This window comes from Cricetulus griseus, chromosome 6 (assembly GCF_003668045.3).
Source record: "Cricetulus griseus strain 17A/GY chromosome 6, alternate assembly CriGri-PICRH-1.0, whole genome shotgun sequence".
Lineage (NCBI taxonomy): Eukaryota > Metazoa > Chordata > Mammalia > Rodentia > Cricetidae > Cricetulus > Cricetulus griseus.
Genome location: NC_048599.1, coordinates 132,504,945 through 132,530,624, shown reverse-complemented (window position 1 = coordinate 132,530,624; position 25,680 = coordinate 132,504,945). Strand labels below are relative to the sequence as shown.

Genomic DNA, 25,680 nt, shown 5'->3' with positions numbered 1-25,680 from the left:
TCCAAAGCCGCAGAGAAACCCTGTATGGAAAAACCAAATATATATATATATATATATATATATATATATATATATATATATTATATATCAAAGCATCTCATTGTAATGCCTGGAATGAGATGTGGATTTTTTCTTAAAATTGTAACTATCATTTTATGCATTGCTGTGTGATAGAGCAAAAAAAGAGGTTGATATATTTTCCTAAGTCTATTTTCCCTTTCCACTCCTAAAATGTGCAAGCAGGCTATCCTTTAGAATTTTTACTTATTAAACATAAAAGTGCCCTATATTCATTTATGTGTTTTAGTTATACAAGGAATATCAGACAGATTACACATTTCCCTCCAAACAATAGTAGTATTAACATAAAGGCCTGTTATTCAAACAGAACTATGAAAATTTTGCATTTTGTTTCTCTATATAGAATGAGAACAAATATTTACTAAATCTTGTCCACACACTTCATATTTTAATCTCAAAATGTGATCAGAGATTTATTCTAATTTCCCCAGGCTACTGAGGACTTAATTAATTAATCAATTATGTTTCCTATTCTTAAAATTAATCTATGATTATCATAAAATAGTTCAATAATGAAAATTTCATGTGCACATTATTCTAATTTCTCCTTAGCTGTTCTTCTTGTTTTCCCTCCACATATCTTCCTTCTAAGTCATTTACCCTTCCTTACCAGGTCTTTTTCTTGTTGCTGTCATTTTACATTTCTTCCCACCTTCTCAATTTCCAGATGATAATGAATGTATCTCTGAGTAGTCAGAAACTCCTAATTTCTATCAGAAGAAAATCTAATCATATGCGTTTGTACCATGAAAACATTAGTTGCTAAACATACCAAGGGTTCATCTTGAAGCTAAAGTGTAAAATACCTGAAAGAAGAGAATTCTGTGAAGGTTGACACCTTTGGGAATTTGCCCTATTCCAAGATCAAACGTAAAGCAGTCTCGTTTGAAGACATGTGGAAGCAGGAGGCATATAATAGCCTACATTCATGGACAACCAGTTAGATGTTGTTTCCTTTTTCTTATTAGACATCAGTCTTTGTCATTTTGAATTCAGTGAAAGGACATTTTATGTCACAGAAATATATTTTTCCTACAAAGTGAGATTGTTCTTCTCAGAGCTTTTGGTCAGCTTTTTATGTACAGCTCCTGATGTAAAATCAGACAAAGAGTGAATTTTGTGCAAAACAGTGAATCTCAAGTTTATTGCTTTTATTTAAATGTTCAATTTCAAATTCATAGCAATTTTGTTTTATTATTGCCATCTATGTAAATAACAACTGGCTCTTAGAGTTTCTGAACATATAAAAATCTCTCAGGAGAAACCCACAGGGACAGCTGACCTGAACAAGGGGTTGCCCATGGACCCCAGACTGATAACTGAGAAACCAGCAGAGAACTGTTGCAGATCCCCTGAGCGAGTATGTCAGTTTGGAGGTCTGGTCAATCTATGGGGCCTCTGGTAGTGGATCAGTATTTATCCATACTATACAAATGGACTTCTGGAGCCCCCTCCATATAGAGGGATACTCTATCAGCCTAGACACATGGGGGAGGGTCTAGGCCTTGCTCCAAATGATATGACAGACTTCGAAGGTCCCCCATGGCAGGCCTCACCCTCCCTGGGGATCAGAAAGGGGTTGCCATGTGGGTGGGGGGCAGGGGAGGAGGGTCGGGAGAGGGAACTGGGATTGACATGTAACAGAAGCTTGTTTCTAATAAAAAAAAATTTTAAAATCTCTCAGGAGCTTCCTTCTATTGTCATTTTACTGTCTGTTGCCTTGCCACTTTGTATTCGACAACCATTTATAGAATATATTCCTGGTAGATTGTCAGCTACATACTTATTTGTCAATCCAGTCCCTTCAATGTCTGACAGGAAGCCAAATCCATAGACATACGTGTGTGTGTATGTGTGTGTGTGTGTGTGTGTGTGTGTGTGTGTACATATGCATTTTGCATTATTTGTGGTAGATATAATATAATAAGGTATCTCTAGTTTTTAATTACACAATTTTGGTGTTATTTGTCCATACTATTTTTGTCCTGTTTTATTGAACTTCCTACCCTCTGCCTAGTTGATGCTCCACATCTTCCCCAAAAGAAAATGCAAATATATAAAACAGGAAATATATTTGTTTTTATTGTTATTTGAGAATTTAATTTATTCTAATAATGTGTTTTGACCAAATCTACTACTCATTCCTCTTCCTGCAATCTTTCCCTTATCCCTCTACCTGCATATGCTATATTTAAAAACATATTGAATCTACTTAATGTGTCAGAATGTGCATGGCTGTGCACTTATCTATTAAAGCATGGGATTTAGATGCTAGTCCAGTGTGTATTGGATTCATGGTCTCAGGTAGGAGGCTAATCAGTCTGTCTCAGATCTTCTATGGGTGAAGTAGGGAAATCATTGGTGCTATTACAGATGGTTGTGAAGATTCCCTAAGAAACTATGTTTCTAATGGCCCTTACAGTCTCTTCTCTCTTGACCTCCAGGAAGGTAATTTATACAGATCCACATGTCCAAAAGAGAGTAACTACATCTGCAACTTTGTCAACAACAAATCTCTTTTTGGAAATTGGAAATCCAGGAATATGTGACTGGCAAGGATACCATGAACATGTTTTTGGCAGTCAGAATTCTATGATTCTACAGAAATTCACAGTGGATATTTTCTACTTAATCTCAGTCTAGATTATTTGTTGCTCCCAGAATGTGTCATATACATGTTAACAAGAAATGTACCCTTGTATTTTCTCCAAATGTCAACCAAAACACAGCTTAGTTTTGTTTTGTACGTTTAGTCATAATATTGCCAAGATTAATAGTGAGCAAAAGAGTTTCTATTTAGCCTTCTGATAGCTACTGATCTGCAATGTCTGATTCTATTTATTTCAGCTGAGAATATTGTAACTACTTCATGAATGAGATCTATTCTGAAGCAGTCATTGAAAGTCGTGTTCAAAGAGCTGCAATGAAAATACTATATTTGCTACCTTGACACCTGTTCATACAGAAATAGCTTGTAAGGGAAATGTAGCACCAGTACACTGTATCTGACAAACCCCTGCTAAAATACAGCACAGCCATTCTCAACTTACCACAAGTTTCGACTTCATCTGTCTGGTCACCACAGTCATCCTCTCTGTCACACAGCCATGCTCTGGGAATGCAGCGCCCATTTCCACAAGAAAACTGGTCAGCCTGGCATGTTCTTGCTGTAAAGATCAATTTATATACAATGAATAAATCCACATAAATTTTGAGTAATGTCACATGCAATATCTACTTTACACATAAGCATTATGCTTATGTTTGTTCATTTTTAATTTTTGACATTATAATCTAATTATATTTCTCCCATTCCCTTTGCTTCGGCCAAACTTTCCCACATAATCCTGTTCAGTCTCCTTCAAAGGCATGGCTTCTTCATACAGGATATAATATTTTAATATGAAATTTTAGTTAGTGCTTTGTGACTCTAGCTAGCTTCTAATGGGAGATGTCCTTCTGAAGGCTGTGAATATATGTTTCTCTTATTGGTTGCTGAATAAAGCTGTTTCAGCCAATGGACAGGCAGGTTGTAGCCAGGCAGGAAGTATAAGCCATGCTACCAGACTAGGAGAATAGAAAAGCAGAGAAGCCAGGGAGACACCATGTAGCCGCCAAAGAAGAAACATGTCAGAGTATTGTGGGTGAGTCACAGCTTCTTGGCAATACATAGTTTAATGGAAATGGGCTAACAATTAAGAGAGAAATAGCCAATAAGAAGACTGAGCCATCAACCAAACTGTTTATAATTAATATAAGCCTCTGTGTGTTTATTTGGGACTAAATGTCTTCAGGACAAGGAGGGAGAAACACTCCTTCTATGACTTCTTCTCTGCTCCTGAAGTACATTATTTTGCCTTTCAGTGAAATTAGACACTAAAATAATATTTGTTGAACTCTTTCACAAATGAAAATGATGAGTTATTTTAAGAGCTTCTCAGTTGCATACTTTAAAATATTATTGAGTTAAATTTCATTCAACTCTTTATTAAGAAAAGAATTTTGTGCAGTGTTTGTTGCCAAACAAAGGAAACTTTTTGCTGTAATGTCAAGAGAAGCCTGTGACCATCTCAGAGTACCTAGATTCTAATCCTGGCTCAGAATTGTCTTTTTCATTTAACTTATTTTTGTAGTTACCTCATTTTTTAAGTGAACTCTCCAAGTAAAGTGAAAATACAGAAATATTTTCTAAAACATGCAGTTAGCCTAAGACTTTATAAGGACCTCTTGTGCAGCTATACACATTGATCTTTGATCACTGTACTCAGAGCTTTGCTTTTGGCTGTCCTAAGGGCTACAATGTGCACACATATGCACAACTTCAAACAGTGGTAACAAGCAGTGGGCAGAAGTAACAGGTTCCCAAGGGGTGGATTTGAACTTTCATACTGGTCAGGTGCTGTGTACTAGTTACATTTAATGTTTAATTTTCATTTTTCTTTATTATTTTCCCATTGAAACAGAAATCTGTCTTAAATGGGATTACCCCACTCACCCTGCCTTTCCATCTGAAAAACAGGGGGAAAGTAGGATATGTCAATGACACTTTGACAATGAAAGACTGCTTAGGCTCTGAGCTTCCACACTAGAAACAAAGAAATCCAATTTGTGACAGATTTCTTCTTTCCTATGTGTAAAGAAATAAGTGTTTTTATTTGGTTCTTTAAGATACCTTGCATGCTAATCTACACTAAGTAATTTGAAATAATTAATCTCTTCATAAAGGCATACAAATACATACACACAGTTTTGTGACCAGTAGTAGTGAATATTTTCCAGATTACTTAAAAATAAAATTCAAAATTTACTGGTTGGTGTGATACCATGGACCAGAGGTACAGTACCTGCAACTACAGTAACTAGGAATGTCATTCAATGTGAATTTAGCTATGCAGATAGTGCTTTAAATATTAAATATTCCATGTAATACCCATTTCCATTTTAAAAACAGTTTATTTTGTTAAGTTATCATATTTAAGTTTTCTAACAATTGTATGTAACTCTGAAGTTTTCAGTGTTTATATTTTAAATAACATTAAATATTTCTAATTGCCATTTTAATTGCCTTATTTTACTAGTTTATTTTTCAGTAATCCTTAAACGCAACATAAACTCAATGAAGATCTTAGTTAATTTTATATCATTGTGAAACATAGAAAACAATGCAGAAGCAGATACCCAAGGAGTGAGCTTTGGTTTATTTGATGAAGGCTAGGATGTGAAGGATAAGAAAAATTTCCCCTTATTTATCTCCATATTGCTCCATTGGTTACAGCCAAGTGTTTTAAAAGTTTGTGTTTTAAGAGAAATTCAACAAAAGCTCTTGTTTTCCATTGTCCTTTCTTCTCTTTCTCCCAAACATTTTCCCTTCTCCTTTCTCTTATCATCTTTAGCTTTCTTCCTTTTTTCTCCTCATATTCTTTCTTTTTGCCATTCACTTCTCCTGCCCCTCCCCTCTTATTGCATTCCATTCTTCCATGATTTTAAAGGAAAACATCATTAGATGATTTACCACCATTTAATTTCAACTTAGCCATAATCATAATATATTAAATTTATGCAAACCACTGTTCTTTCACTTTATGTTCTTGTTATTATAGTCTCTCTCCTACCAGTCTCTCCACAGAGTCCAGCTAAGCTTTCTTTTTGTTTGTTTGTGATGGGGGAAGTGCTTCTGTGTATGTGTTTGTCTTATTGGATGATAAAGTACTGTTTGACCAATGAGGCACCAAGTTAGGCAGGACTAGGAGTCAAGGAGGATTCTGGGAAATGTAGTAAAGAAGTGGTGATCCAGGCAGGAAGTGACATAGCAAGGAGTCTAATATGTAAAAAAGGGCAGGAAGGAAGTGGGAACCTTCTCTCTTCCTCCAGAGTAACCATGTGAGCCCAGGAAGACAGGACGCTTGCCACTGGTATATATTAAGATAAGTCATATAAAATATATAGATTTATGATGATTAAGACTGAGATAGCAGATGAGAAATCCTAGTCATTGGCCAAGCAGCAATTGTACCTAATATAAGTCTCTGTATATTATGTTGGCCACACACGTGGCAGGCAGATCTCAAGGTGGCAGAAAGATTTATTGTAACTTTTTTTTGTTTTTGTTTTTTGAGACAGGGTTTCTCTGTAGCTTTGGAGCCTGTCCTGGTACTTGCTCTGTAGAACATGCTAGCCTCAAACTCACAGAGATCCTCCTGCCTCTGCCTCCCAAGTGCTGGGAATAAAGGCTTGTGGCACCAATGCCCTGCTCCATCAAAGATTTCTTACTGGCTTGCTCTTATTAGAGAGAAAGTAACATGAATTTCTCAGTCTAATTCATATAGTGGGTGACTGACCATTGTGGTGGCACCAACTCGTGTGTGGCCCTCATTATAGCTGTGAAGTTTCAGGAACATCTATAATCATTAACTGAGGAAATTTTGCATAGTTATTGAAAGATATTAAGACTAGAAAGTGCTTGAATTCACTATCCCATTTAGTCATGAAGAAAACTATTGTCTCTTTCTTCCAGGGAAATTTAACTGATTTCAGATGAGAATGTTATTTTATTCATTAAGTCTCTAAGTTCTGCCTTCTGGACATAACCAAATCAACAGAATTAACACTTCAAATCGATGGACTCACTAAAAGGCAACACAGTGTTTTCTTGTTCAGTCCTCCTTTGCATCAGATGTAATAAGCTTGCAGGTGATGTTGGATGAGTGGCCCTAAAGGACTCTAATATTATGACAAATAGTGCCCTAAAGAGGAACTTATCTGTGCCTTTTACAGACTTATTTATCTAGCATTTGAATCTGAGATTCCCCTCACATTATAAGTGTTCAAGCTCATTATTGCTACCACATAGCAGAATGAAACAAACCTGAAAGCATGAGCACTATGAGGAGACTGTTCAAACCAGACAGACAGAAAAATCACCGTTATTGAATCATTCTATTTAGATAACATATACCATCTCATCCTTGTAAATCACAGTACTTGGAAGGAGGAAGTATGAAGATGATTAGTTCAAGGCTAGCATGGCTGGGAATGAACAACATTTGGACAGCATGTGAAAGCCCTTGGACCTAATTTTTAGCATGATGGTGCAGGGGTGGGGGGAGAAGCTCTCTTTAGTTTATCTTGTAAAAGGTTTGATTTTAATATAATGGTTATTTTCATGTAATTATACCTGCTTAGTGTGCATTTAATCAAAATTGTTGGATGATGTGAAGAGAAGAGCATTGTCCAAAGCAATTAGAGTTCAATGATAGGGAAAAAATGTTGGCTTACAATTGCCTAGGTGCAAGTAAAAGAATTATTAGTATTAATTCCAGGAAGTGAATTTCAAACATAGCTGCCATTCATCTTGGTCTCTGAAGTTATCTTAGAATTAGATAAAAAGGAATCTGGGTTTTTGAGGGACAACAGCTGCTCTGTGTGGTTGTGACTGTGGCTGCTCCTTTGTGATCCATGCATGTGCTATGCCTCTCCTGAGTGCCTTCTCTAACTTGCTCTTGGTATTTAGACCACACAGGCTCCAACCCTATAAGCTGCCAATTGGCAATTTGCTCCTAATGAAATGTTTCTATCACAAAGAGGTCAAACAAAGATACATTTGTCTCTGATGTACAGCTACATCCAATTTATTTCTCTACATTTGCTGTAGAATTTTGCTTTGTATTATTAAAGAGCTGTATATACCTTCATCTTATAGACAATGGAGTCTCTCCCACATATCGGCCTCCCCTAGAATACCTAACTCCATATTTTATTTTCACCTCCAGGAATTTTTAGAAGACTACACATGAATTCATCAGAGATATATAGAATTATTTTCAATTAATATTTCTTGTAAATAAAAGTGTTTATGTTTTCAAGTTTTGTATGAGACATTTTAAAAATTCATCCTTTTTGACACATGATTATGAGCTCCTTCATTGTAAATATGCATGCCAAATATACAAGTTTATTAAGTATCCTACTCATTTAAAATTTAGTTTGTTTGGGGGACTTTTTGTTCCTAGCTCTCAGGTGAATATCTTTTCACCAGATTTTCCTATGTACAGGTACTAACTACAGTGGGAAAACAGATATTGCAAAGTTAAACATGCATAAATTTTGGAACTTATTGGATTTAAAAAAATTCCTTTCTGTACTGGTTAGTTTTGTGTCAACTTGATACAAGCTAAGATCATTAGAGAAGAAAGAGCCTTAGTTGAAGAAATGACCCAGCTGTAAGGCACTTTCTCAACTAATGATCAATGTGGGTTGATTCAGCCCATTGTGGATGATGTGATCCCTGGGCTGGTGGTCCTGGGATCTATAAGAAAGCAGGCTGAGCAAGCCAGGGTAAGCAAACCAGTAAAAAGCTCCTCTCCATGGTATCTGTGTCAGCTTCTGCTCCAGGCTCTATCACTGACTGAGATCTGGTTCTGACCTCCTGCCATGATAGACTATAGTATGGAAGTATAAGCCTAATAAACCCTTTCCTCCTCAACTTGCTTTTTGGTCATGGTGTTTAGTTGCAGCAATAGAAACCCTAGCTAACACACTTTCTAATACAAAAAGTCAATTTATGTGACCAACAAGAATATGTGCTCTCTCCTTCTCCCCATAATGTTGCCAAAACTTGTTTTTAACCAGGTTATTTGCTTCCTTCGGATTTTATTATTACTTAGGGATGTTTCTTATGTTTTCAAGGGTTTAACCTTGCCGCCTTCAGGAATTCTTCCCTATACTTTGCTCTACTTTATGGTCCCTGGCTATCCATTTCTATGAGGAAACACCATGAACAAAAGCCACTTGAGAAGGAAAGAGTTCATTTCATCTTACAGCTCTCCAGTCATATTCCATCAATGAGAAAAATAGAGATAAGAACTCAAGGCAGAAACCTAGAGGAAGTAACTGAAGCCCGGGCCATGGTTGATCAGGAGCACTGCTAACATTGCTTTCCTTGTCTTATTTAGTTTAATTTCTTATAACACCGAGAATCATAAGCCCAGGAGTGCCATCAACCCTAGTGACCTGGGCCCTGCCACATGAGACATCTAAAGGCATGCCAAACAGGGTTGCTCACAGGCCAATCTAGAGCAGGCATGTTATCAACTGTGGTTCATGCGTCCAACATGTCCAGTCAACATAAGACTAGACAGAATAAGAAGAGTATAACTAAACTTTGGGCTTGCATGACAATGGCTGGCCAATGCATATTTTGTTTTGTTTTTGTTTTGTTTTTGTTTTTTGGGTATTTTTTGTGCCCCCTTGTTTTCTGTCTACAAATGAAATATGTACTTTTGAGCATCAATCATGAAAGTCATGACAAATATTTACTGGTTTTTGTGGAAAAATCTTAAAAGAACAAAAGATAAAACAGGTTTTTGGTGGAAGAAGATTCCAGTTTATATACAAACAGCCCTGATGTAAACAGATGAGGAAGTAGATGTCACAATAAAATATCTTTGTTTTGTGTCTTTTCACCTAGGATACATCTTCTCATATGCACTTAAATTTCAGGTCACAGAAAGTGCTTAGAAGAACCTGCCACTTTGTCCACATGTAGGAATCCATGCAAACTGCTTATTTTTTCGGGTGAAATGAAATGGAAGTACATCAGGCTTAATCCACATTTCAAACTTTGTAAAGATGAAAGATGCATTTATGTTTCTCTTTATTCTTTTGTTTGACACCAGCTGCCATGGTTATATTGACATGAGTGTACTGACCTGGGAGTGAGGAGCACAATACAAAGTGACATTCAATATGGTGTGTTTCATTTCCTAGTGCACTATAGGGTCTAGAACCATAGAAACCATACTAATCAGGACTGATTGCTTTGTTTATTCTTACATAGGAGTATTTCTATTTTTACTGCTACTAATGGTTAGACCAAATGCAAATGCTCTTTTATAAATCATGTGGAAACAAGCAAAATTTGCAATTAGTATAAACAAGGCAGGTATGATACTATAAGATGAGTATCTTTCTATTTTAGGGAAAAATACCTCTATGTTTATGTTCAGGATGTAATGAAGCACAATCTTTGAATTAAACCTTAATCTTAAAAGATTAGTATGTGCATTGGTGTGCAGAAATGCTTCATTGTAAATTAGAGTCATATTCACGGCAACCTTCTCAAAGTCAAATTGGCTGCACATAAAAATTCAAGATAATCTGGTGTGCAGTGTAGTTTAGTCCAAAAAGTAGGTGCCTTTTAGAATCTACATTTCCTCTACAAGAAAAAAAAATCTTGAAAGTGCCCCCATGGTCTTCAGATATCTCTTTTGTTTAGAAAGTCTTGTAAAATTACATACACACACACACACACAGAGAGAGAGAGAGAGAGACAGAGACAGAGACAGAGAGACAGAGAGAGACAGAGACAGACAGAGACAGAGACAGACAGAGAGAGAGAGAAGAGGAGAGGAGAGGATTTAAGGGTTTTATTTGTGGCTCAAGAGAATTATTTGTCCACAGATGGTGAGCGAATGCTTCACCATGGAAAAGTCTGCTCATATGACGTCTCAGGCCATGGCAAGAAGTGGTTTTGCTTTTTATCTTATAATTTCTGTTGTAAAAATATCAAGAAGCTCTTTGAAAACAATTTGTACCCAATTCAGTGTCTAATAGAGCTAAAAGAAATATATTCAAAAGGTAAGACACAGAGGAACAAGTCTTTGCACAGGCAAATAAATGTTAAAATCAAGGGTGGGAACAAATTTCTCAGTCTGTAAGTCTACATTGTTACAACAGTTGGTATTTACTAAGGTTTATAATGGCTAAAGGAGACAGAGGTGTTGTGGGGGCTGTTGTGCTGTAACATTGTAGCACCATTCAAGAATCAATTTTCACCAATTATAACAACATGTATCACCACACACTAATTTTTTTTCATCATTTACAGTGCACTGGGCTGCAGCTTGCCGATGTCATTTTTCAACATTTACCTAGTAATCATGACCTTTCTGGCACTCTTTTGTAAGCTGTACCACTGGCAGTATATTTCTATTCAATGAGAGGCTGGCTAGGGAATCAATGATTTATTACAAACGCATGGATTATATGGAAATATAAATATGCCTAGTCGTATTGGGACTTCATTCAGGAAAAAAAAAAAACACTGCCTTCCATAAATAATGTTCCATGAACAGAAAACTATTCACAAAGGTATTCTGTAGTAGAAAAAAATAAAAAGTTTTAGTATTTTCTCAGGATAAAATAAATAGCTCTCCTTGTGAGATGGCCAGGATCACATAGTGCTAATGAAAAGGTTCCACTGCCTAGGAAGGTTTATCATGAGCAAGTCTTGAAGTAGATGCTGATCTAAAGGCAGCCCACAAGGACAGGTAAAGTGCCAGATTAATTTGGAAAGCAGAATACTGTTCAAGGATTAGTAGAACACCATTTATAATCTGACCTTTGTGGCACCAAACACTGAATTCCCTGACCATGGCAGTAATCAGAATGTCAATGCTAACAAAGTTCAGCTAGTTTATCAGCCTGTCCTGTGTGCTATAGACGTGGAGGTGGAAGTGATTTATTATATATCTGTGCAGACCTTTACCTGCGCAGGTTTGGTTGGACTCATCTTCATTGCTGCCACAATCATTTGCTCCATCACAAAGCCATCTCTTGGGGATACAACGATTATTTTGGCATTTAAACTGATCATCGGGACAGCTATGATTGACTATAAGGGGAGGGAAGCAAGTTCAATTCAAGTTATCAGTATTTTAATCAAGGTTACAAAACTATTTCAATAATTATTTTGTTATGCATGATAAATTCCTCAGTTTTTGTCATTAATTCTTCAAATCTTGTAGGAAAATCAGTATTTTAGAGTTTGTTACAATGTAATCTTCATAGAAAAGATTATATTAAATTAAATATGAAATAAAAGGAAATATATCCATTTTCCAGCTTCTGCTCAAACCAATTATAGCCCATAGTAGGTTTCTTCATCACTTACCAGAACTGGTCACTCAACACCAAAATGCTTATACATTTGAAATCAACCTCAAAGTTTAATGTTAAGCAGGGAAATTATATCTCAAAATATTTACTCATCTACATTAATATACTGTTTTCATATTATGAAATTCATAATTCATTCAAATATTTTAAAATATTAAATAACACTAATTTTGTTTTCATACAGCCACTCCACTTTGGGATTTGAAAAGAAATGACAGAAATAAAAATGGATCACTTTTGACAAAAATGATACTAAAAATTGAATTTTATATAATTTTAATAACAAAGTCTTATCATGTGCTTTCCCAATAAGAATGAATAAACATGCAACTAAAAGAAATATTGAAAATGAGATGATCATAAAGGAAGTGGTCCACAGCTGAGCCTTAACCTTTCCAGATCTAATCACAATGGGAAGGCTCTTTGAATTAACCTTCTAAATGTATTTTTCAGGCTTCTAATTTGTGGTCTTTCATATTTGTTTCTCAGTTTTACCACCATTTTATTCTTTTATCAAATTCAGTAGTTGCACATTTCCTAAGATAAAAACATATTTTGTGTTAGTTTTATTTATAAAGAGAAAGTTTTCTCATTTTGCTTCATATCAAATGGGTACACTTACAATATGTACCCACATTTGTGATGGTAGAGGCCAACATTCTAAAGGAGCAAGATCTTGCAATGCACACTGTAGTGAAGCTTCTCAGGGACATTTGTGGCCACTTCTATTACCCTAGACACAAACAAGGAAGAAGCAGGAGGACTGTAAACTTTAAGCCAACCTAGTGGACTGCATGAGTTCAAGATTTTGATCCATTTCCATTAATGAAGGAAATGCAGAGTCAACTACAGTCTTCTAGTTAGTCTACTGAATGTAGGCAGCAAAAGGATAAAAGAAATTCTAGGTAGGAGATTGAGCACAGAACGGAAGAAATAAAATGTTATTCAGAATGACTACAAGGCTCAAAAAAGATGCTCTTCAAACAGGTGGCCAGAGATGCTTGCTCTCCACTTACAGATTTATAGAGGTGTGCATTCTTCCAGGGCCAAGATCTATTTTTGGAGTTCATACTCTAGACATGCTACAGCCAACCATATCTCCCAAGGAGGATATTAATCTTTTATTAGTTGAATCAGATGAAGAAACATATGGTTGCAGTACAGATTGAGAACTTCTGTAACATAGGACTTACAGAAGACAGATGCTTAACTCTAGCAGGTTGTACTGCAGTTTATTGGTGGTTACAAATAATTCTGTAAGAAGGCAGTGTAACATATATTAAATTTAATAGACTTATTTTAGTTCAGTATCACAGACAAGGAAAGCAGGAAGCATTTTTCTGTAGGGCAATCTATAATTCAACTCAATAAGAAGAAAGGTAAGTAGATAGATGATGAATTACATGTTATACACTTGAGTATATAACTTGAGGCACTTCACATATCAGCTAGTCCTGCAACTGTTTTAGTAAGAAGGACTTGATCCTATAAGAACTATTCTAGGGGCGATGTGGAAAGTGGGCTTACTTAAGAGAGAAATAATGGGGAAATCACAGAGGAACACTTGAGTTAATTTAAGATGGAAGCCCAATTCAACCAGGGAAAAAAGATGAGGCAAGGATGAAATTTTGTTAGATGACTTCACAGAAACACACTTATTTATAAACTTGAATATAGATAGCAGGTAAAGTGCAAGATGACAGGCAAAACCTATGGATTTTGTGATGGAACACTTTAACTAATCAAATGTAATTACAGAATATGACTTCATATGCTTTCCAAAAGTGTCTTATATCCACACATGTGAAAAATTTCCCTACTTTCATCAGAAACATGAGCAGTTCCTATTTCAGCAAACAACAAATGTTGAGTTGAAGCCATGGATAGAGCCAGAGAAGCTAGAATGCATTCCAAATCCATGCCAATCTCCTTGAATTTCCTTCAAGGCTCTGTTGCCAACAAGCAATGGAGTGGAATGTGACCTTCTGTGCCCAGAATTTAGTCTGAAAGGGGATTAATCTGACTTCCCATGTCTTTACAAGAAAAGAACGCAATGTGTCCTTTAGAGCAACATCAGACTGTGGTTTGGCAGTATTCTGACAAACTTAAGAAAGGATGGAGGAGAAGAGGAGAAGAGCAGACCTCGACATCTGTAGTAGGAGCAATCTGTAGCTTAAATTTAAGCCATGGGCCACTGAGAAAGAAAGTTAAATCAATTTACATCAAAGATATTTTCAGATACACCATAGGCTGCTTTTGGTAATACACACACTCAGGAAAATACATTTTCAGGTTATTTGAAGAAGAACATACAGCAAGTGACAGAATCTTCATCACTCCCATCTAGGCAGTCATCGTCTCCATCACATTTCCACCGAGCTTGGATACAGTGTTTGTTTTTGCAGCGAAATTCTCCAGGTTTACATGTATGAAGCATTATTTCTTCAGGATTAACTAGAGGCAAAAAAAAAACATGTAAAATGTATAGACACTGCTAGCTTCCAAAGTTCATTGAGCTATTAATTGCTGGGGGTGTCCATTGCTTTAGAACCCCACAGAAATAAGGTTTTCCAGTACTTGTCTTTCTTTCTCTATTTCCTTCATGACACTCTGCATATTCATCTAAGAAGTAAGGTGTCGATCTTATTAAAAGGTGAATAATTGTCTTTATACACATGTGCACACAAACACTTTCTAATCTCAATGCATGGGTGGAGTGTGAATGAGAGAGGTGTAGGTCAAAAGGGAACAATTGAAGAAATATAAGATGAATTAGTGTATATGTCTATGATACAATATTAAGAATATAATAATGTTGTAGTATCTCATCTTAGAAATTCACAATCAATTGCAGGTGGTCTAATCATAAGTAGTCATAAAAGGGTAACAAAGAAAAATGACTTGCTAATTGTGTGCTGACAGAAAACAGTTAACCATTATATCCTACATTAAGTATGTACAATAAAATGGAACCTACAAATTTAGAAGTACATCTGAATATAAACCACATGCATAGGAAACCTATGACAATATTTCCATGACATTAAATAAAGACTATTATACTCCAATAACACAAAATAATTGAAATAGGAAATCTTTTATAATTATGAAATTCTTATTTCTCTACAGGAAATGCATAAACAGTATTGTACTGTAGCCCTTCTGGGGAATGGAGCATTTGGTTTTGCTGACTATAATTCTTCTGTTAAAAAAAAATTCTGTTGGTTTCTTTTAACAAACATCACTAAAGAAAAGAGACAAGCTCCTTCATTGTTCATTTGGTTGTCTATATGGGATCCTTCATTACAGTAAGTCACTGCATTGTACACAAATCAACTAAGATTTAATCAAAAAGACACAAATAAGACAAGGTTGATGGCTGTATTTCCCTTGCTAAACTGCATTATGCTAACCAGAAGTGTCATATATCTGGGCTCTGAATTTCTGTTGTGATTTATCAGAAACTGGAAGCATTCCCATTCTTCTGTTTTGTTTGTGGAGATGAGATAGAAACATCACAGGAAGGGATCAATGGCAATCTCTGAAGTATATGATTCGTGTCTTGTGGTCTGAAAATGGCCTTAACTAACCCAAGCTGACTTCTAGCTGGGAGAATATTTAATTTCTTCTCTATTGGTGTTAATCTTCATTTCTCATAAATCCTGTGGGCTGCTGAACTAATAGGAAACTTGGACACACCTCACTTGCAAGTGGTATCAAGAGAACATAGGTGGTACTTCCATAGTCGTGAATATAACATTGCATTGGTCTCTGTTTCTCCTTTGCAGCAAATAATTGAAAAGGGAACATGACTTTTGAGTCATGCCTGCAGGAAACTGCTTCATAGTGGCACAGTAAGGCACAAGTCTTGGAGTTTTTTAGGAATAGAAACAAAAACTAATACAATGAGCCCATTTCAAACCAAAAAGAATCATTGTAGTGAATAAAATATTCAAACTTGAACAAAAGTAGCCCTGTTTTGCTCTGTCACTCTCAGTTATGCTAACTGTGGGTGCATTGACAGACAAGATCATTTATTTTCTAGTTTTTCTCAGTAACAAAACAACAAAGAAGCACTTTTTCTCTGATGCTTTTTCTCTAAGATATTTTCAAAGTAAGCTACTGTGTGGGGCTAGCATGTGGCGGATGAAATCCAAATAGGAAATAACAAAAACAAAAACACAAACACAAGGGGTCAACCTAACCACCTGATAGAATTTTACCACTTTCCAATTCCTATTTCAGATACTTATCTTTTAAGGTATTACTAATATATGTGTATTACTATACATGTGTATCGTTATGCATATATAACATATAAATTTATGTACATATATACATATATAGTTAGACACAGAATGGTATACATAGAATATATATAATATATTTAATATATATAATATATATAATATATATATATGTGTGTGTGTGTGTGCTATTTACATACACATACACACACACACACACACACTCATGCCTTTGACTTTAAAATTTTCTTCTGCATTTTTTCTAAGATGTGGACTATTTCTCAATTGTGTCCTTGAGTATCATACATATGCTTTTGTTTTGGTTTGTATCTGAGGATGCTTGTACAGTATATATATATAAATGTTCTATGTTTGGCTTTAGAGCATTTATTTATTTATTTAATTATTCATTTATTTATTTATTCACTACTGTTTCAAAACAGGAATGTGTTTAAAATAAAATGTTAGGAAGAATATTTCCTAATTTCTAGCCAACTCCTTTTAGGATCTGGACTTTAAATAACTCATTATTTGGAACTTGGAATCACTGTATTTGCAGATTCTACTTGAATTCCCCTCCACATGTCCCAGCTTGACTTAAGGGGGAAGTCCAACATAAGCATGGAGGCTAGGCTACCTGCTGTGTCCTTTGTGTTTGATGTATGGCTCATGTATCATCGTATCATCTATTACAATCCAGAAACCTTTTCCAGATAATACTCTATGGCAACCAAAATGAAATCCCAGATACTTTACTTACTGATAAAGGGTGTTTAAGTTATTGAATTTCTATTTTTTATTTTCAATTTTGGCATGGCTGGTTTGTCCAAGACTATCATGTCTGTGCCTCCTAAGTATTTGGATCACACACCTGTCTGACCTTTACATGAGAGATCTGAACTCTGATCCTCAAATTTGGTCGCAAATATGTTACACTGAGCCTTTTCCCCACTCTCTTAGATACCAAGCTTTGATTTTCAAGGTCTCCATGGTTTATGGTTTCATTAGTCTATGATTAGCCTAAAATTTTCAGATGTGACCAGCAATTATACCACAAAGGAACCACAAAGTTCAGTGTGAACTTCCATATTGATACAGGACCCATGTCAATGGAAGTCAGGTTACTTTTTACAAACAATGCTAATTGTCAGGGAAACTAAGTTTCATGTGATAATACAGACAAGATAGAAACCTGGAGTGTGTAATTTGTTTCCTAGAACTAACTAAGCAGTGTGGTACTGGGGACAATATAATTTATAACCGCATCCAAGTTTATTACCTCTAGATCTAGCCACTTTAGAGAGAGTAATGAGAAGAAGCAAACATACTGAGCATAGCATGAAAGACTAATAAATATCTCATCCAAAATCTCAGCATTCTTACTACAGCTGGCTAGTAGAATTCCCACTTAAGATTCATAAACATAAGGAGAGTGTCATATGTACAAAAGAACAATGCTTAAAAAATCTGGGCTTAGAGTTAGGGCGTAAAATAATTTGTTGCCTGACTTTTTGGAATTTAATGAGATTGCTGTTACTCTACTGAGAGACTGTCTTCAGGGGCTGTAGGAATCCTTCAGATAGGCAGCTTCGCTTTTGCTGGATCAGCAGCTGATGTTCTTGTCTTACTGCTTATGAGCATGGGTACGCATAAACAAATGCACCAAGCAAAATAGATGTGTACATAGAGAGAAAAATGAGCATTTACTTCAAACTCCATCTATAACATTTTGATCGTGTGCTTAATGTGAATATGGAGAGCACTTGGTTGTCTGAGTGCAGCACTGAATTGCTTCCACATCCTTAGCAAGTATTAGAATTCTATCTATACTTTTCTGTAGAACTGTGTTTTAATGAATTTGAAAATGTACACAAAATGTACAATTCTGTCACTGGAACAACATGGTCTGAGCAATAAAAAAATTGAAAAGTAATAAATAATCATTTTTGTTTAACCATGTTCAGAAATGACACAGCATGAATAATGACTTGCCTGGTGTAAAATGTCACTTTTCATGCTTCTTGTGAAAACTGTTGTTAGAGGGAGAAAAATCAGAAGACCTGTCTGATTCCACAGAACAGAGGAACATCAAGGATTTATTCTAGAATTGTTTTGTAACGTAGAAGGATGATTGCCAGAATTAATATCCAGAACCCCATGGAGTAAAGGAAGAATCTTTCTAACTGTATTATTTTGTTTTAACTTAGTTTTGCATCTTCCCCTATATTTTTATTTATTTTAATGTGTGTGTGCCTGTGTGCCTGTGAGTGTGTGTGCATTTGTGTGTGTGTGTGTGTGTGAGTGTGTGTGTGTGTGTGTGTGTGTGTGTGTGTGTGTGTATGCACTAGCATGTGTCACAGACACCAGAACAAGGAGTCTGGTACACTAGAGCTAGAGCTTCAGACAGTAATAAACTCTCGAATAGCAGCAAGGATTCTTTCTTACTGAGTTCTTTCTCCAACTCTTCATCCCTTAATTTGATCTCAGCTTAACAATGACTTGTACAACTAATTCATCTTGAATCCAGGAATATGGACCAAAATGAAAACCCGAAGCTTTAGCTAATTGGATGTTGTCCTATTACACAGTTGCATGATATCAGACAGTGGAAAATTCAGCTTTGGCTTTTTTTTTTTCTTTAGATCATAGAGTGATGAGATGACCTTCTTTTTAGATAGAATGGTCTTCTGAACAGCCAGCCTAAGTGGTATATAACCTTCTGTGAGGTTCTGTGCACAGGAGGACATAAATAATCGCTTGAATGGGACTTCCAAACTTTTTTTATTTCCTTAAACTTTTTACTACACATTTGATTGCATATATCCTAGGGCATGAGGCTTGTCACGGCAGAACTGATAAACAGCTCCCCATAGAGGAGCACCATATTTCACAAATGAATATATCTGGTATCCCAAAATGTGGCAGGGATCACAGAGAACCATGGACACAGCATGGTAAACTGCTAGCCTCTCTGTTACTATTATTTTGTCAAGTGTAAGTTGTTCTTTTGGGGGTGAAACACAGTGGAGAGATTGGCCTTTTTTATTTTAAGCATCTGCAAAGCAGTTAAAGAATTACCTTCTTTACTCCAACTAAAACAACCAGGTAACTTATGCAATAAAACTCATCATTCTATAGCCTAATCTGTTATAGCCAAATTTTCATGTTATACTTCATGCTTCCCCTAACAATTGTCATGAGAAAGATAAATGCACCCTGTAACTGCTCAACTAGACTTTTTTCTGTGGCTCTCAGAGGTTGTGAGTGCCAATTTGTTATGCTACAGCAGACCTCAATTCTAGCCCTAAGAGGATTTGGCCATGATGGTCAAGAGTTACAAAAATAAAGGATGGAATCTTGGATCATTCTTCCAAACACAGCATTAGAATTCATTTCTAACCAATTGTGTAACATACCAATGTTTGCTTTGGGATGTATGCTTCTGTCTGCCACTGCTTTAAGTTGCAATTGCATTAAGGAAAAAAATATCTTTGATGCTTAGTCTACCTTAAGTATCACCCAGCTGCTTTTCATTGACTTGGTGTTGATTCAGTGAGAATGACTGGATGACCATGTTACATTGGTTGTAATATCTCCCACCATTTTGTTCGTAAGATTCACATCTCTTGCTTACTTCCATTGACCCATCACATCTATAAGCTAGCCCGAACTAATCAGAAGCCCAAGGGAATCAGCACCAACAATGGGTTAATGGAGTAATGCTGGTGTCTATTTTGTACTGTGCTTTCTAAAAGCTATGAATTCATGGAGCATCTTTATCAGCACTTTCTGCCTAACATGTGCTTCACTATCAATTATTATTCCTAAGAAATATTATTTAGGAATAATAATTTAGGATTGTCATTCCTAAAAAAGTAGAAATATATAATGATTCTTACTTATGTTCATTATTACATGAGGAGGAATTGAAATAATATACACAAATACACATTGTCTTCTTTTAAAATATGAGTTATGTGGTGCTTCAAAGCAGCACAGTCAGTTTGCATGCAGTATCTATAAAGACTAGAATTTTAACAGGCAGGCACAATGAATAATTCTAAAAAGGGTATATTTACTGATTTGACATTTTCCAGTATGAAAAGAATAGGCAAAATCCTTTCTTTTCTTTTCATTGCATTTGCATTACCTCATCTATGAATTACAGCTATTAGAAAGAGACCAACACTCCAGAAAATGTTCTTTGAGCTCTCCAGTGTGTGTGATCATATGATCATTGAACTTGTAGTACCTGAAAATGATTCTCCTAGCATCAGATTTGAAATCGACATTGTGTATAATTTAATTTTCTTGCAAGAATAAAATAAGGTTTTATTTTTACTGAGATACACAACAGTGTCCCAGGTATTAGAAATAAACACATGTGTTTGTCTATTACCTTGATTCTCATAGGTAAGCTTGTACTTTGGTAAATTCTAAATGCTGCTGGAGTACATGCTCAGCTAGAGTTTCTTTTAAGATAGTTGTATCTCTAGCTTTCAGTAGTCTACTGAGCATGTTATGTGATCGGTTTGTTTGGCAGTTGTGGCAAAAGAAAACTACATAAGTCAGTGTGTTAGATTAAAGTTCAGATTCACAGCAAAAAAAAAACAGCTTCTAGTCACTTTTGGAGAGGTAAATAATATTCAGAACTATTTATAGTTTTAGAGACAAGGCAGAGCCATTTCTAACACAATATAACACCTCTTTCTTATCTTACTGTGATATTTAAATACAGTTTTTTGGTGATATGTGTACAAAAGGGCAATTAAGTGTGTAACATCTAACTATGACATTTGCAAGAAAAATAAAGGTAATCTGGTGTGTATATAGGATGAAGAAAAGGGACTTTTGTCATTTACTTGTTGATACACAAAGCATGTCTAGGCTTGCTTCATGTGTACCTAATACAACTAATAAAAAAGGAAATGTGCTTCTCCTTGTGAATAGGCTTACTCTAAAGACAATAGGCCTAGGAGAGGAGGAATGACTGATTCATAAGGCATCTCATAATATTTTCTTGGAGCCACAAGAATGAACTTTTTAAAAAAGATTTTTTTATTCTTATGTGTACAACAATCTGCCCCCATATATGCCTACACACCAGAAGAGTGCCCCAGATCTCATTATAGATGGCTGTGAGCCACCATGTGGTTGCTGGGAATTGAACTCAGGACCTCTGGAAGAACAATCAGTGCTCTTAACCACTGAGCCATCTCTCCAGCCCCAAGAATGCACTTTAAACAATTTTTATGTATAGGTATAATTTATTTAAGTAAAGATGAAGAACCTGAAAATGATTTGCCTCTTATGTTCATAGATAGTTCTTAGCTTTTGTGTTTTTCTTACCCCAGTTCATATTTTCTTTTTGTTCACCTCAGCTCTTTTGTCACATGAATCTATATTTATCTTCTCTCTGTCCTTTAATATTTTACTCTATTGTATAATAATGTCATATTTTATTCTATAAATATTTTTCATATTCATACTAACATAGATGTAATTCAAAAGTTATCCATTGGGTCTATATTGAGCATAGGAATGAGAAAAACAGGAAATATAATTAGAAAGTAAATTGCTCATATAATTATGATTCCCCTAATACAAATTTAGGAATCATTAGAAAATCTCAATCTTACATGCCATATTGATGTTCGTATCTAATAAATGCACCTCCCCATGATTTCCTAAAGACTCACAAGATCACCAGTATCTCTGAGTTTCTGGGCTCCTGATCATTCTACAAATAGTTTCCTAAAAGAACTTAAATTGTGTTTGATATAAAGAAATTAAGTTTTAAAGATTCATCCAGGACATCCTCAAAAATTTAACTAGAAACTGTGAAAGTCTTCCATCCTGTGGTAAGAAGGTACACCTGAAACTTGTGTATAGCAAAACCAAAACACAGGTCTATTCAGTACTACTACCCATTCTTGAGAGAGATTCTATGATGGACCATCCTTGGTGGTAGTTGAAAAGGCGTGTGTGTGTGTGTGTGTGTGTGTGTGTGTGTGTGTGTGTGTGTGTGTTTGCATGTATATTATATTCTATCTTTTTAAAATCCCAATATTAAGGCTAGAGAGATGGCTCAGCCATTAAAAGCACTGGCTGGTCCTCAAGAGGACCTGGGTTCATTTCCCAGAACCCACATGGCAGCTCACAACTGTCTGTAATCCAGCTCAAAGTGATTTGACACCCTCAGATATAAATGCAGGTAAAACACCAATGCACATAAAAAATCCCCAAATTATTAATTTGGGCTAGTAGAAATCTCAGGAATATAATAGTAAAACAATGCTAAATTAATCTTTTTAAAAATATTATACTGTCAAATGTGCAAATTAGACACATTTTGTCTCCTAAAGATATTGATAAAATTAAGATTAAGAGATTTGTCAATTTTTTAAAATTTTTTGGTTTGTCTTTTCCTCCACTTCATGTAATTTTTTGCTTGTTTTTTCTTCTATTTCTTGCTTCCTCTTTAAAGGTCTCTATCATCTTCCTAAGATAATTTTTGAGGTCCATCTCTTCTTCATCCTCTGTGTTGGGCTTTTCAGATCTTGCTGATGTGAGTCCCTAGATTCTGGTGGTGTCATATTGGTCTTTCTGTTGTTGAAATAAAACCAGCAGAACTCTGCTCTAGGGTTAAAATGTTATAAAAAATTAAATTTAATTATATAACTAGCTATATATGTAGGGAAAGTATATATTACTAGAGATAAAGACAATGACTTCACACATTGTCTACCACTCTATTACTGAGCTGTATCCCCAGTGCTCCCAGAAATTTTTATAAATAATTTGACAATTCAAAATAATGTTACTGGTTAGACATACTACATCATAATATAAAGGCATGAAAATGAGAATGATAAAGAGAATAATTGTAAGAACCTAAAGTCCTCATTTCAAATATTTGGAATATATAATACTGACATTCAATATACTGACTTAAATTAGTACTGGAAGTTTTATTCCAAATGCCTGAAGATGTGACACAAACTGAATGCGGGCCATATGGGAAAGTACAGAAGGAATTGAAAACACTGAAAAAGTCACAATTATATATAGCAATATATCATACATATCTCTAGTCATCAGGCATGAGAGGACTTAAAATTCAGTTCTGAAGGATCATGTTTACAATGAATATTTACTTAAAATATATGTTTATGTTAAACAAAATTGAACCTAAAGTAACAGACACTGGATTGTGAGCCAAGGCCAAAAAATAAAAGTACAGTGTAATAAAGAATCCAACTCCAAAATGAAATGATATTGGGTCTGACTTCTGTAAGCCCAGAGTTCTTCCCTCATCCATCTGAAATAAAACATCTACATCTGAGACTTGAGTCTGCAGTCTCACTGGACCAACATTTCACCTATCTTGTAGTTTAGTTTGAGGACTGCAGATTCTAAGGCTTCTCAATCTCCGTGGATATCAGTCAACTACTTATTATAATCCTGTCATCTTTCTACACATATATGTACATACATACATACATACTTACATACATACATACATACAACATACATACATACATCCTATTGCAATTCTATATCTGGAGAGCCTTGAGCCACAATTTGATTTTTAAATTCTTCCAGAAATTTTTATTTAGTTTTCAATACATGCATATTGTTGTGGCTGTTGCTGTGCTTAGGGGATAAAACTTGGGTTTTAAGAACTTTTAATTCACTCTGGAATAACAGGCATAGTAAATTGAAGGATATGACAAAACCAATAAAAGTATCTTTTGCACAAGTCAATCAGTCCAGTTGGTTCCCTGCTTTTATAGCCTATAGATTCCTTAGAAGTCTCTTTATTGGTATTACTCCTTGTTCTTTACCTCCAAATTCATTTGTCTGAACTGCCAAGTCATTTATTATCAATTCAGGACTAACCTGTGTACCAACAATTATGTGTTGTCAGCTGCAAATGCTGATTGTGGAGCTTAGTAGGACATGAAGGATTTGTTTCTGTGGCATAGACGCATTTAAGTTGTCCACTAACTTGTAGGGAAGGACAGGATGTCATGCAGCACATTGCCATTCTCATTCTATATATGCTAGGAATTGAGCCACCTAATGCAGGCTACGATCCTACCTATGCAGTTATACAGATCTGTCTTTCCAGTTGTGATTTCTGTATTGTTTATGTAACATAATTCTGGTCTTCATAAAAATCCACATACACAATGAGTGTCAAAAAAAAAGGAGCTTACATGTGCAAGTTGTACCATTTTCATCCAAAAGTTGATTATCAGCACAAGCACACACGCGGCCTGCTGGGATGGCCAGGCAGAGTGTACCACAGCCCCCATTGTTTACACGGCACATATTGTCACCTGCAGAGAAAAAGAAAGGAAATTGTCACAGACATTTGATTACAGCAAGGAAGAACTCCATGGAACTTCTAAAATATGGTTTACTTTTAAAACTATGTAACACAAGCTACCTTTCAACTCCCTGTCCTATTTTGTTTGTTTGTTTGTTTCCTTTTGTCTACCACCCAACTTCTAGAATTACAGGCATGTACTGCCAAATTTAGCTTTCAAAAATACTCTCTTTCAGTGAGATATACATGGGAATATTATGTGCACAATATGTGATATAAAGTTCACCTTTGTGGATATAGCCAAAATTCCTCCTGAATAGAAATGGCTTTCAAAAACATTTTAAAAAATATACATTGCATTGGTAGGTAAAAGGACTATGTAATCTGGTTGGAGAAGGACTGAGTGCCAGACAATCATTTTCTATGTACCAGGAGCTAGGAGGAAGGTAGCCTTTGGTCTGTCATGGACAGTTATGTTCATAGCCGTGTGACCCGAATGTTTGAAAAGTAGAGCATGTCTCTGAGAATGTAGATGGAAACCACATTGAACAAGAAAGCATGTTGGGAGAGTGACTGGTTCTCTAGTGAGATGAGTTTACTGGCATGTAATTGTGCTGAGGACCTCATGTTGCATGGGATACTGGAAAAATTCACAGCACTCAAGAGAAGTGATAGATTAGAGGCTTAGGGAACAGAGACACTGATGGAAAAAAAGGACAGGACATTTTTAAAGGAATTCATAAACATGTGAGGAGCCCATGTTGATCATAGACAATACCAAGGACATATTTGAAGACCTTGGAGATAAGACTTTTATAGATGTGTAGCTAAAACAAAGTAATAATCATAAATTTGGCATCATTTGTTCTTGTAGGTTGGACAGGCAGTTGAGAAAATTAATCAAAGTATCATGGCCTTTTCCTTTCATTAGGTTAATTGCTGTGAGTTCTAAACCAGTCTGAATAACAAATCAAGCCCAAGAAGAGGAGAGGCTAGAGTGGCAGTCCAGAAAGAAAGACAGAAACAAATAGAGAGGGGGGAAAGAGGGAGAAAGTAAGAGAG

The 25,680-nt window shown here is 35.6% G+C and overlaps 1 protein-coding gene across 1 annotated transcript in view; it reads right to left on the bottom strand.

Moving 5' to 3' along the window:
* The window catches only part of LOC100773941 (low-density lipoprotein receptor-related protein 1B), a 1,050,824-nt gene that overhangs the window by 752,969 nt on the left and 272,175 nt on the right, over nt 1-25,680 (bottom strand). Inside the window, exons 13-16 of the mRNA XM_035447074.1 lie at nt 24,506-24,628; nt 14,350-14,490; nt 11,627-11,752; nt 3,132-3,248 (exon numbers count right to left, since the gene is read on the bottom strand). Coding sequence (XP_035302965.1) covers nt 3,132-3,248; nt 11,627-11,752; nt 14,350-14,490; nt 24,506-24,628 — 507 coding nt within the window. The remainder of the gene's footprint in view (nt 1-3,131; nt 3,249-11,626; nt 11,753-14,349; nt 14,491-24,505; nt 24,629-25,680) is intronic.